Below are 13743 nucleotides of genomic sequence, written 5' to 3' on the forward strand. Positions count from 1 at the left end.
AAAACTGTTGACCCTTGAGCACATGTTTGGACTACATAGGTTCACTTATATGCAGATTTTTTACAGTACAATTCTGTAAATGTATTTTCTCTTAGGATTTTCTTTTTCTTTTCAAGTAAGCTCTATGCCCAATGTGGGGCTTGAACTCATAACCCCAAGATCATGAGTCACATGTACTCTACCCACTGAGCCAGCCAGGTGACCTTCTCTTAGGATTTTGTTAGTAACACTTTCTTTTCTCCAGCATACTTTATTCTAAGGATTTGATATATAATACACATACAAGAAGCGCCCAGGTGATTCAGTCAGTTGAGCATCTGACTTTGGCTCAGGTCATGATCTCACAGTCCGTGAGTTCAAGTCCCACATTGGGCTTGCTGCTGTCAGCACAGAGCCTACTTTGGATCCTCTGTTCACCCCCCCCGTCCCTCCCCTGCTTGCACTGTCTCTCAAAAATAAAACATTAAAAAATATATACATAACACATTTATGAAATATGGTAATTGACTATTTATGTTATTGGTAAGGCTTCATGTCAAGGTTAACAGGAGGCTATTAGTTTTTAGGGAGTCAAAAGTTACACTCAGATTTTCCACTGCACAAAGCGTCTGCACCCCTAACCCCCAAGTTGTCCAAGGGTCAACTGTATTGGCCTGGGCTTTCTAAGATCTTAGCTGACTCTCAGTTATGATGCTAATTAATAGTCACAAAACCTTGCTTGGTCTTAATTTCATCTATCAATGACATTTCAATAAGATGATCTATAAGCTGCCTCTATCATTATTATCTTTATATTGTGGTAAAAAATACATGACATTAAATTTACCAACTCAACCATTTCTACAGATACAGTTCCGTAGTGTTATGTATTTTCACTTTGTTGTACCACCCGTCTCCCAAACTTTTCTCCTGTCCTTAGACAATTCCCCATTTCTTTCTGCACCTAACCCCTGGCAACCACCATTCTACTTTTTGTTTTTCTGAGCTTGACTACTCTAGATACCTCATGTAAGTGGAAATCACATCAGATACATCTTTTTGTGACTGGTTTATTTTACTTGGCATGATGTCCTCAAAGTTCATCCATGCTATAGCATGTGTCAGAATGTCCTTTTAAGGCTGAAAAATATTTCATTGCACAGATATACACATTTTGTGTATTCATCTGTCTGTCAATGGACACTTGGGTTGTTTCTACCTCTGGGCTATTGTGAATAATGCTGCCATGAACACAATTATGCATGTAGGTTTGGTAGGTTTTCTTTTAATACAAAGAATTTAGCAAATTTTTTTGACTGAGTGTTAATAATCTAACACTACCTCCTGACCATGTGAAACTGATTTCCAGGATAAGAAATTACCCGACAGTCTGTTCAATTTAACTAATATTTATATTTAAGCCTGCATCTTTCCTTACTAAGGCACCTGATATTATCTAGCACTTCATGAAAAAAATACCAACCAGTTTGATGAAATGAAAATCATTATCATCTACTGGCAACTGGTAAGGACATGAGGCCCAACTCAAAAGCTCCTTTGTGGTTTCACACAGAACAAACCAACCAACCTCCACATGCTTTGGACCCTAATATTTAATGACAACATAAGAGAATATTTTAAGTGTGGACTTTTAAAAGATTAACATCAAGCAAAGGGAAGGGAAAAGGACAGAATTTACCTTATCATGGCGTATCATCAGCGATGTCTTTGAACCCAGAGCAGAAAGAATCCCAGCTATCTCTACAGCAATATAACCCGCACCGACAATGACACTGCGACTAAAATGAGATAGAGGGTTAATATTTTTGTAAATAAACTTATTTTGGAATAGTTTTAGATTTACAGAAAACTTGAAATGATAGCACAGAGACGTCCCATATACACTCCGCCCAGTTTTTCTACAAGTTAACATCTTGCATAACCCATGTATCAATCACCCAAACTAAGAAATTGGCATTGGTACACTGCTATTGACTAAACTCCAGGCTTTATTCAGACTTCACCAGTGTTTCCATTCATTTCCTTTTGCTGCTCCAAGATTCAATCCTGGATACTACATGGCAATTTTACATGGAAAATATCCCTTTGTAGAAGGGAAATAGATTGTTAGTTGTTAAAAGTTCTTTAGCCTCATTTCTTCAGAGAGAAAACAAAAAAAACCCTTTGACACTAGAGATGATACCTCATGAGGGACCTTTGCACCTAAAACTAAAACTGGCAACATGCTCACCACAATTCTTCCCTGCTCAGAACTTCTCCTTGATCATTATTCAATTCTACCAATCTTTGCAATAGGTTAAAGGCCAGTTAAAACAAGCCATTTAAGTTGTCAGGTCTGAATTAAAACTAGACTCCCTGCATAAATTTTGGTCTAAGAAGGCACCTTAAACACTAGATAAATGCTGACAGGGGTCAGAATCAGTGGTGAAGGTGATCCTGGGCCTAGAGCAACGAAGGGTACTTCCAAGCTGCAGCCTACAAGGTAAGTGCGGAGCCATCCCATTCAAGGCTGGAGTTCTTGAACACTTTAAGCACAGTCCTCGAACATCATTATAACGCTTGGATAAGAAGTAAACCATCTGGGGGTACCTGGGTGGCTCAGTAGGTTAAGCGTCCGACTTTGGCTCAAGTCATGATCTCATGGTTGGTGAGTTCAAGCCCAGTGTTGGGCTCTGGGCTGACAGCTCAGAGCCTGGAGCCTGCTTTGGATTCTGTGTCTCCTTCTCTCTCTGCCCCTTTCCTGCTCACACACACACACACCTACCCACTCTCTCTCTCTCTAAAAAATAAACATTAAAAAAAAATTTTAAAGACATAGGCCATCTGGGAAGAACAAAGGAAACTCTTCTTTACCACCTTCTAATGGTAAGGTATCCATGTCGTGAGTCTGTGCCATCAGAAGGCTCTGATCTAGATAGAGGATGAAGTGTGAACCCAAATGGTTGCAAGTCAGCTTATCTCACAACCCAGGATTTGACAAGAGAAATGTCTACATAGCCTGGAAACCAATGAACAGTTCTTCTTCCAGTGCTACCTCCCTCTTTTCTACTCTACTTGATCTCTTCTCCTTTCTTTGGGTCTTCCCTCCCCTTGTTCTTTCCCTTACCCATTTTTCTTCCCCAAACACTTATTATTACTACTTTGGTTAAGCATTGCACTAGGCGGGGTGGGTAGCAGCTCCCACCCTGGAGGAATTCCTGAGGGGAGACACATGCCGGCATGTGCCAAAGCACAGAGTCACCAGTTAGTGTGTGCAGGGTCGAGGACTCAGAAAACACTCTGGATTCCTGAAAGATGAGCAGCTCCTACAGGAGTGAGGATATTTCTAAGCAGAGGGGACATATAAGAAACAGGTGTAAACAAGCTGGCTTCTTCAGAGAACTGTGACCTCAGTGTTTTGCTCTCAGCTCCCAGAGGCACCTCTCTTCTACCTTTTACCACTTTAGTATCCCCCAGAAATGATCTTATATCCTCCAAGTTCCCAGAGCATGTCTCATCATTTATGGCCCTTGGAATGACTTGGACCACAACATTCCACAGGTCGATGCCCCGTCCTCCACCCAACCATAAGTGCAATGAGGGAGTGCCTGGGTGGTTCAGTTGGTTAAGCATCTGGCTCTTGATTTCAGCTCAGATTATGATCTCACAGTTCATGGGTTCAAGCCACGCGTCGGGTTCTGTGCTGACAGCGCAGAGCCTGCTTGAGATTCTCCTTCTCTCCCTCTGTCAGAATAAATAAACTTTAAAAAAAAAGCCCAATGAGGGCAAAAACTGAATCATACAGCCCATAGCACAGGGTACCTTACCTACAGAATCTGTTCTTTCTTCAATTACTTACTTACCAAATTAACAATGATAAAGGACTCTTACAAAAAGAAGAAAAAAAAATTGTTCATTCAGTTCCTATGTTCCCCGAGTCTTTTGTTTCTAAAATGCATAAATTCATTTATTAAATTTGTATTGGTAGCATTAAAAAAAATTTTTTTAATGTTTATTTTTGAGAGAGAGACAGAGTGTGAGGAGGGGAGGGGCAGAGCCCAACACAAGGCTTGAACTCATGAACCACAAGATCGTGACCTGAGCCAAAGTCGTACGCTCAACTGACTGAGCCACCCAGGCACCCCGCTAGCATTTTTTAAAATATTTATTTATTTTTGAGAGGGAGAACATGAGCAGAGGAGGGACAGAGAAAGAATCCCAAGCAGGCTCCACACTGTCAGGGCAGCACCCAGCATGGGGCTCGATCTCGTGTACCATGAGATAATGACCTGAGCTGAAATCAAGAGTCCAACGCTTAACCAACTGAGCCACCCAGGCACCCCTAAATCATTTATTTAAAAATTTTTAATGGACAAGTATCTATAAAGAAGCTTCTCTGAGGGTGAGTCTAGATTGACTTACATCATCCAAACATGACAAGTCATGACCACATTTATGGGAACATTCTCACATGTGTCATCATTCAATCCTAAAACCAAACAGTACAAGGTGGATCGTGAGGGAAGAAAAGCTGTTCTCTAACATAGTTGTATGCCCTGCAGACAGCAAATCTAAAAAGACTGTGCTTTTCTCAAAGCCAGAAGATGGCCTGATCCAAATATCTCAATGGGAGGTTTTCACTGCAGCTATGGAACTGCAGAGAAGCCCTCCTGCCCCTTATTAACTGTGGCTCCAGATCATTAAAGGTAAAGGCATAGACATGGATCATTAGTCACCCTCCACGAAGGCCTTTAGAAAAACACAGGATTAAGACCTCAACTGGACTGGCAGCACCACTGAGGGAGCAGCAGAATTGAGCAATACTGATTCCAGCGTGAGTGCTACTCAGAAGGGGACAAAGGCCAGTCCCTGGGCCAAAAGGGTCCCTCCTCCAGCCCCTACGTGTCCTTGCTTATCAGGAGTGAAAGGAAGCTCCCTCCATCTAGAAAACCTGCAACTGGCAGCTTCTTCAAATTAGAGAAACAATCTTCCTCAGTATATTTTTTTCTCTATGTATCTAAATCCATGACAAATGTATACTAAGGTTTTGGACAAACACACATAAAGGACAAATTCAGAAAACCTATTTTTTTGTGACAGTGACAAAGCCTTCATTCATGGAGATTCCCTTTGCACTAGCTGCTTTGGAAACCAGAATCAGTTACTTGAGACACATTATCAGTTGATGCTGTATCCAGGTGAAGAAAGAAGATCATTTTAGGACTTTACTATTTATTCTCCAAAACCACCCTATATTTGATTCTGGTCCAAAAAAGTGCAATGAAAGATCCAAGTCGTTCACTGGGGTATTAGTGGATGAGATACCCAAAGTTGTAAAAAGAGAAGTAGGAGAAGACAATTCAAGGAATGCCTGCATTTAACGGTTGGGAAGGGGAGGAAGAAGAAATGTTAGCTAGAGAGAATGAGGAAGAAGGAATACTGAGGTTGGGAAGGAAACCAACTTACCCAGGCAATTCTTCCAGTTGGAAAAATCCATCACTGGTAATTCCTAGGCTGGCACCTATATAGGAAAATGCAATACAGATCACATAGACTGAGCTTCCTCTTGTAAAACGACATCAACGTTTCGTACAGGACCCAGACATTTTCTCAGCCATCACATTCTGTTTCAACAAGTTTTATCCAAGTTTCTACTTGGGAACCTCCCAACCCAGTCTTCCCTGAGTGCACATGTTTGTTCTGTCTAGGAATAAAAAAAGAGCAGTAACAACCACCTTTAACATTTCTCTGAGGAACTAGGATCTTCTTGGCCGTCATGAATAGACTCTCTGTCAGCTCTGCTTCGCTCTCCTGACCCTTGGCTCAGCCTCAACCCTCTTCTCCATTTTTCTTCAAAAGTTTCAACCAACTCTTCCCTCACTGCAGATGACTTCCAAATATCCTAGTTGTGACCTTCTCCCTAAGTTCCAGTCCCATATTTCTAACTGCCTTGCCATATAATTCTACTTTGCCTCAAACTCAGTACGTTTAGAACTAAACCTTATGTTCCAACCGTATCCCTCTCTCAAGTTCACCAGTTGAATGGACCACCTTCCACCAATAATCCAAATGAAGTCCTAAGTTGTCAATCTGTGATTCCTTCTCTCAAGGGTCCACCACAATATCTAATCAGCCTGGGTAGCTCAGTCGGTTAAGTGTCCAATTTTGGCTCAGGTCACGATCTCACGGTTCGTGGGTTTGAGCCCCACGTCAGGCTTGCTGCTGTCAGCACAAGAGCCTGCTTCAGATCCTCTGTCTCTCTCTGTCTCTCTGCCCCTCCCCTGAGCTTTCTCTCTCTCAAAAATAAATATTTAAGAAAAAAAAAAATTTGCACTTTGCTAAATTCAAGGCACCATGATGAAAGGACACATCCTGATTTCAGGTGTGATGAATATGCTTTTTGTAATGTGTCCTGAAATACAGTACCTGACTCTCCCTTCTCAGAGTCTGTTATGCCCGTTCTCTTCTCTGATGCTGGCATGGAACAGTGGCTCAGTTAACTGTCTGCAGAACTGAGCTTTTCCCATATAGGTCAGATGTTAATGCTGGGCTTCGTAACCATGTCTTCACCCCTTGTACATTCTACTGTGACAGCTTCCTAAACTGATCTCCCTCCGTTGTAAGTCACTGTCAGATTAGTTTTCTAAAATCATCACGTAGATCTTGTCACTACCCTATTTATAAGCTAACCATTATTTGACCCAGTTGTCATGAATTATAGATTCCTTCACTTAACTCTGTAAGTCTCCACAATTTGGCCCTGACCCTCTTCCAGTCTCAGCTTAATGAATTTGCCCCCAGAACTTCAGTGCTGGAAAAACTGGTTCCTTCGAAGACATCTTTATTACCCACTGGTTCTTTCGGTCTTCCTCTTCCTCAGCATATACCGCTCAGTGTGTGAGCCCCTTTCCTGGAAAGTTGTTTTGCTTTATGCCATCCCTTAGTAATCTGTCCCACCTGTGAACAACCCAAGGCTCACTGTCTAGAAAACACCATCTAGGGGAGCATCTGGGGGGCTCAGTCAGTTAAGTGTCCAACTTGAGCCAGGTCATGATCTCATGGTTCATGAGTTCGAGCCCCCGCATCAGGCTCTGTGCTAACAGCTTGGAATGTGGACCTTGCTTCAGATTCTGTGTCTCCCTCTCTTTCGGCCCCTCCCCTGCTCTCTCTCTCTCTCTCTCTCAAAAATAAAAGAAAGAAAGAAAGAAAGAAAGAAAGAAAGAAAGAAAGAAAGAGAACAAAACTTGGAACACTTACCTTTTATTTCTTTGCATTTGTTTTTATTATAGGTTTTAAATTAATAAATGTATGTATCTTAAAAATCCAAAAAGCACAACAGAGCATCTAGTGAAAAGCAGAAGTCCTTCCCACCCTCAACCTCTAGGACCCTCAGAGAGTCAGCATGACAGGGCTTAGAGTATCCTTCCACAGATATTCCAGTGTGTGTATAGTCTCCCTGCCTTTTCAGAAATTTCAGAAAGACACAAATCGGAGCATACTACACACGCTGTTCCACACCTTGCTTTTTTGACTTATCAATCCTGGAGACTGTTTCATATTAGGATGCTTATGTCCAATCTTGCCAACTAAATTTTAAGGTACTTGAGAACAGCATCTTACTATCTTTTATGGTAGTTGTTCTTGACCTTTTGGGAGTCATGAACCCCCTTTAAAAACCAGTGGCAAGTTTTGGATCCTCTCCCCAGAGAGAATAAAACACATAAATGCACATACGCTCAAAATTTCCCATATAAATTCAGATTGGTCACGAGTCTTCTGAAGCCAATCCAGGGAGAATACAGAATATGTATAAGCTATGATCACCACCCAGAAAGACCTTATAATCTAGTTGGGGAGAAAGACATGAACAATGTTTCTTATGTCAGAATAAGGCAGTATGTTCATGGTTCATCCCTGTGTGCACAAAATGCAAGAGCAAATATGACTACCTGAAAATACTTACTACTTTAATTCTAGAATTCTCTATGTAAGAAAACTGCACACAGAGGCTTAATAGGTAATTAAGTTTCATCCCTACAAGATTTCACTCCCTTGAACAAAAGAGTAACTCAAGACCTGTCTTGTAAATAACAACCCACGTGACAAATTCAGGCAGATGACAATCTCTGCCACGCTGAGAAGGAAAGGAAGAGACTCTTTGCTGATTTTTCTTCCTGTGTTACTTGTAGTATGTATGCGTTTGGAGCTGGAAGAAATATCTTTCTTCACCCCATCACGAGCTACCACTTACCCCAATTACATCTAGGTTCTGCAGAGACTTTCTCTCATAGCTGTGTGGCCTTGTCCAAGAGAAAGAACTGGTATAGGCAGATCCCCTGGCATGGCTTGTAAGGTTGAAGACAACAGTAAACTCCTCTTGACTCTTACCAACAAGCATTTGCCTTCAGAAGACTCACCAGGGATCTCGCTCTCCTGAGGACGAGAGGGCACGCCACCAGTGGCAATCAGGATGTGAGGAGCAGTGTATTTGTTCCCACTGACTTCTACTGTGGGCTTGGGATCACTTGTGAATGCTGCATGGCCACGGATGATTTCTATATGGGACTGGAAAAGGAACCGTGACATCGACATTAGCCTGTTCTCAACATAAAAACACCTGTGGCAACTTATCAGCTCTTTCCATTTCTCTACAGAGGATTTGGATTTTACATTTACCAATGCCAAGACAGCTCTCTAATGTTTTAAGTTTCTGCAGAACTTCTGTTAATTGATACTTAGGTAAGGGGGTTGCCATTTGATTGCTGGAAGTGTACCTTAAGAAGATGCTATCTTGGGCCAAAATCCAGAGACTGAAAAATAAAAACATGTGCAAATCACCTCCACAAGGAAAAACGCTACATCCTTGTCCCCGGGAATTGAGGGAGAAGGTCTTCCTCACTTGCAATGAAATCACACTGAAGAATGGCGTGTCTGGAGGAGGGACAGAAGGCCGAGAAAGACAAAGGATAAAGGTGAAGGGAGTAGAGGCAAAAGAGGGATATTTTGGCCAAGGGAGGAAAATGCAGTGCTTCTGTTTTCTAAACAAAATGGAAGAATACCAGAAACATGACAATGAAGTTCGATGCTAGAGATGTTGAAAATGCAGACTCTGGCATCCTCTGAGCCAGGGCCTCCATCTAGGGACTGCCGGCAAGTTTCTGAAGCCATGATACGTGCAATGGCAAGCAAATGTGGGCAACTTACCAGGATAATGGAATCGTGGAAGCCTGATCACAAAATAGCATGTTTTAACATTTTGGAACATTAGTTCTGAATTAAGTTATTTCCTCCTTTCCAAACAGCCCTTCAGGCCTGTTTTATAGATGCCCTGCTTTAGCCAAGCTGACTTGAGATCAATGCCAGAAGCCACAAGAGAAACCTTCCTTCAGAAGACAAAAAGGGTATGGGTCAACCCGCAATAACAATCATCTGGGGGAGGAACTGATACAATGTTTATTTTCAACGTTTATTTATTTTTGGGACAGAGAGAGACAGAGCATGAACGGGGGAGGGGCAGAGAGAGAGGGAGACACAGAATCGGAAACAGGCTCCAGGCTCTGAGCCTGACGCGGGGGTCGAACTCCCGGACCGCGAGATCGTGACCTGGCTGAAGTCGGACGCTTAACTGACTGCGCCACCCAGGCGCCCCAACAATGTTTATTTTCATTTCCTAAGATATTTGACAGAAGGTTTCCTTTCCTCTTCAGAATTTCTGCATCAACTGTAAGTAATTCGTTTCCCATAAGGTCACACATAGTTAAGTTCTACGACACCAAGATTTGTTTTGTTTTGTTTTTTGCTGTTTTCTGAGTGATTTTCCTGTTTCTTCTGCAAAAGTATTTTAGCTTGCTCCATTTAAAAAAAAAAAAAAAATTGGGGCGCCTGGGTGGCGCAGTCGGTTAAGCGTCTGACTTCAGCCAGGTCACGATCTCGCGGTCCATGAGTTCGAGCCCCGCGTCGGGCTCTGGGCTGATGGCTCAGAGCCTGGAGCCTGTTTCCGATTCTGTGTCTCCCTCTCTCTCTGCCCCTCCCCCGTTCATGCTCTGTCTCTCTCTGTCCCAAAAATAAATAAACGTTGAAAAAATAAATAAAAAATAAAAAATAAAAAATTGATGTGGATGTTTTAGTATAGTGAGTGGTACCTCTACGCTCATGTCTTACAGCCTTAAAATCTCTTGTCACCAGTGTAGAGGGCACTGAAGGCCCCAAATATTTCTCCCTTGAATTGGGGACTAAGGTCAGAAAATATCACCCTCCAAAAAATAAACCTAATGAATAAGAATTGACTTAAAAATATATGAGGTTAGCTATCTATAGAAGTAACTCATCCTAAAAATTGATTTATAAACATGCTGCCATGGGACTATGGTGGCCCAAGTATCACTAAGAATCTACAGATTTAAATATAATCCAAGCTGTGCAGAAATCTTAGAAACTGCAACGTGAAACTGCAAAGGCAAACAAAGGGTGGTGGGAAATATGCTGTCAAGAAAAAGCACAGCTGGAAGGTGCACCATTTATCAATGCCACCAGCAGTCCCGAGTTGAAGAAGTACGACACCTAAGCACTAAAGCAGAAAAAGCCTCAGACTAACAAAGGACCATATAGATTTGCTAAAGGCAAACACACCCTTGCCCAGTGTTTTTAGGCAAAGTAATCAGACTTCATTCACAGAAGCAACTGTCTGAACCATAATTTGGTCTCTTGAGCAGATCTAGCCACCAAGGACGAGGTTGCTGTGAACAAATGAACGACAGCTTTCCAGCCAGACGGTATTTCTGATTTTAATGAATTAACTAGCATATTGTTGTGTACATCAGTCTCTTGTGTTTTTGGTTTCTGGAACTAACTGGAGGGCCAGACCTACTCAAGGTACAGCCATGCTGTGACACCTGGTCCACCAATCATAGCATGCACTGCCCGCTCTGTAGAAAAAAGACTGGCCAGGGGTGCCTGGGTGGCTCAGTCAGTTAAGTGTCCGACTCTTGATTTCAGGTCATGATTTCACAGTTTTGTGGGTTCAAGCCCCGCGTTGCTTGACATGTTGACTACACGGAGCCTGCCTAGGATTCTCTGTCTCTGTCTCTTTCTCTGCCCCTTCCCCACTTGCACTCAGTCTCTCTCAAAATAAATAAATTTAAAAAAAAAGAAAAAAGAAAAAAGACTGGCTTACTGAGACATACACTTCTGTTCTGGCAGGTCAACCTAAAATCATTAATTGCAAAAGAAATAAAAGAAACAAGAGATTTGTGTGAAGGTTGCGTTTTTGTCTGGTCAGATTAGTAGCATACTCCAACAAAGAATAGCTCCTTCTTCAGAGTTCCCAGCACACTCACCTTGGTTAGGTTATTTTGATAGATGGTATTCAGGCGGCTCACATAGGCATCACGCTTTTCCTTTATAACACTGTAATGAAACTTAAGTCAGTACTGAGAAACAAAATTCTCTTCTTTCAGTTAGTGAGTAGGGCACCTGTCCCTGAACGCCCCTATCAGCAGAGAATGACACACACACAGAAGAGTCAATAAGAACCCCATGAGTGAGTATCTCTGAAGGCAGTCACCCCTTTCCCCTGCCAAACGCAGAGAACCCTCATTCTACTCCAAGGAGAATGTTCGGTAGGCACCCACAATATGTAAATGTTTTTCTGCAAAGAAGATAAGGACAGCTGCTTTGGCACAGTGCCTAAGTACTTGGTGGCCACTCAATAAATATTTGTTGAATAAATGAATGATTTTGCTAAAATTCTGAAAATTTGATGGCTTCTACATGTTTATGGCAGTTCCTTAAAAAGTTAAACACAGAATTGCCATTTGACCCAGCAATTTCATTTCTAGGTACCGGCCTAAAAGAAATGAAACCAGGGATTTGTAGGTCAAGCATTATTCACAGTAGATAAAAGGTGAAAACAACCTAGAAGTCCCCTGAAGGATGAATGAATAGACAAAATGTGGTATGCACACAAGGGACTAGTATGCAGCCTTAAAAAGGAATGAAACTCTGAAACATGTCACAACATGCATGAATTCTGAACACATTATGCTAAATGAAATAAGCCGGGGGTAAAAGAACAAATATCATACAAAGTACCTAAAACAGGCAAATTCATAGAGACAGAAAGTACACGAGTGATCCCAGGGGCTGGGGGGAGGAGCTGAGGAGGTATTGTTCAATGAATACATTGTTTCTGTTCTGGATGGTGGAAAAGTTCTCAAAATGGATGGTGGTGATAGCTGTACAACACTATGAGTATAACTTAATGGCCCTGTACTGACAACTTAAAAATAGCTAAAATGGACTTTGTGTATTTGAAAACCATTTTATTGAGGTACGACTGACATACAAAAAACAGTACATATTTCCTATATATAACTCGGTGAGTTTAGAGATAAGTATATATCTCTAAAACCATCATCACAATTAAGGCCACAAATATAGCCATCACCTCCAAAAGCTTATGTTTTATATACTTTACCACAGAACATCCTCCCAAAAAAGTTTATGGCTCATTTAATTATGAAAGAAAAATATTAATATTGGTAAACAGAACCTCTAAGCATTAACACTTACCGCCAATTGAATTTACTCTCACAACTTTGAAAGCCATAATCAACATGATCGTGCATGAATTCAGAATGGACAGCCGTGTTCCACATTACCTGTAAAAAAAAAAAAAAAATCCCGCAACAACAGTAGTGCATGAGTCCTGAGGAAAAAAAGAAATCATGCACAAAAGGTAACCACATAAAAGCAGATAAAAATACTGAATTTTAAAATAAAAACAAAAGTAAACATTTTAAAAGAGAAAGTTCAGAAATATGACCAGACAGGTTTTATAGGGAGGCTACTGAAATGTTGGGGGATATTACTTCTATTAACTCCCTATTTTATAAACTCTATAAAAGCAGGATGTTATAAGACTCATAGTCCTTCCAGTAAAATTTATTACTGCTTACACCCTCTTTTTAACTTTCAGACTTCCTGAAGCCCTGTCTTTTGTGATTGGTGCTAGGAAACTGAACTGCATCTGTAGCTTTAAAGTAATTTAGAAGATGCTCTGAGAAAAAGATGAGGACTGAAAACCTTAAGAGAATAAATCCCTATCACATACTCAGTACCTATGAACATGTCCTTGTAATGATGTGTGTAATTAGACATCTGGAACTCAAAGATTTGTTGCACATTTCTGTGGAATGCAGCCTGAAATCTGTAAAGGCCTTTTATGCCAACTCATCATCAAGGTAACAGAATACAAGATAGCATCCAGAACTCTATATGACAAACTATCAGTTTTCTTTGTCAGACAAGCCTGAGACTCCATTTTTTTTTTTTTTTTTTTTGGATAGAGAGAGACAGAGCATGAATGGGGGAGGGGCAGAGAGAGAGGGAGACACAGAATCGGAAACAGGCTCCAGGCTCTGAGCCATCAGCCCAGAGCCCGACGCGGGGCTCGAACTCACGGACCGCGAGATCGTGACCTGGCTGAAGTCGGACGCTTAACCGACTGCGCCACCCAGGCGCCCCGAGACTCCATTTTTGACAAGTCTTTGATTCCTTCTTTGTACCGTTCTCTCTTTATGCCTAAAAATGAAGAACTGATGGCCCTGCTGGATTCTGTTTTTTTTTTTTTTTTTTAAGTTTATTTTTATTTATCCTGAGAGATAAAGAGCAAATGGGAGAGTGGCAGAGAGAGATGGAGACAGAATACCAAGCAGGCTCCGGCTGTCAGCCCAGAGCCCAATGCAGAGCTCAAATTCACGAACT

At 41.6% G+C, this 13743-nt stretch overlaps 1 protein-coding gene across 1 annotated transcript in view; it reads right to left on the reverse strand.

Moving 5' to 3' along the window:
• Window positions 1–13743, reverse strand: part of GSR (glutathione-disulfide reductase) — a 46768-nt gene that overhangs the window by 15303 nt on the left and 17722 nt on the right. The window contains exons 3-7 of the mRNA XM_086703363.1: window positions 12550–12638; window positions 11316–11385; window positions 8397–8544; window positions 5446–5500; window positions 1679–1778 (exon numbers count right to left, since the gene is read on the reverse strand). Coding sequence (XP_086559489.1) covers window positions 1679–1778; window positions 5446–5500; window positions 8397–8544; window positions 11316–11385; window positions 12550–12638 — 462 coding nt within the window. The remainder of the gene's footprint in view (window positions 1–1678; window positions 1779–5445; window positions 5501–8396; window positions 8545–11315; window positions 11386–12549; window positions 12639–13743) is intronic.

This window comes from Puma concolor, chromosome B1 (assembly GCF_028749965.1).
Source record: "Puma concolor isolate L17-30 chromosome B1, mPumCon1.1.hap2, whole genome shotgun sequence".
NCBI lineage: Eukaryota > Metazoa > Chordata > Mammalia > Carnivora > Felidae > Puma > Puma concolor.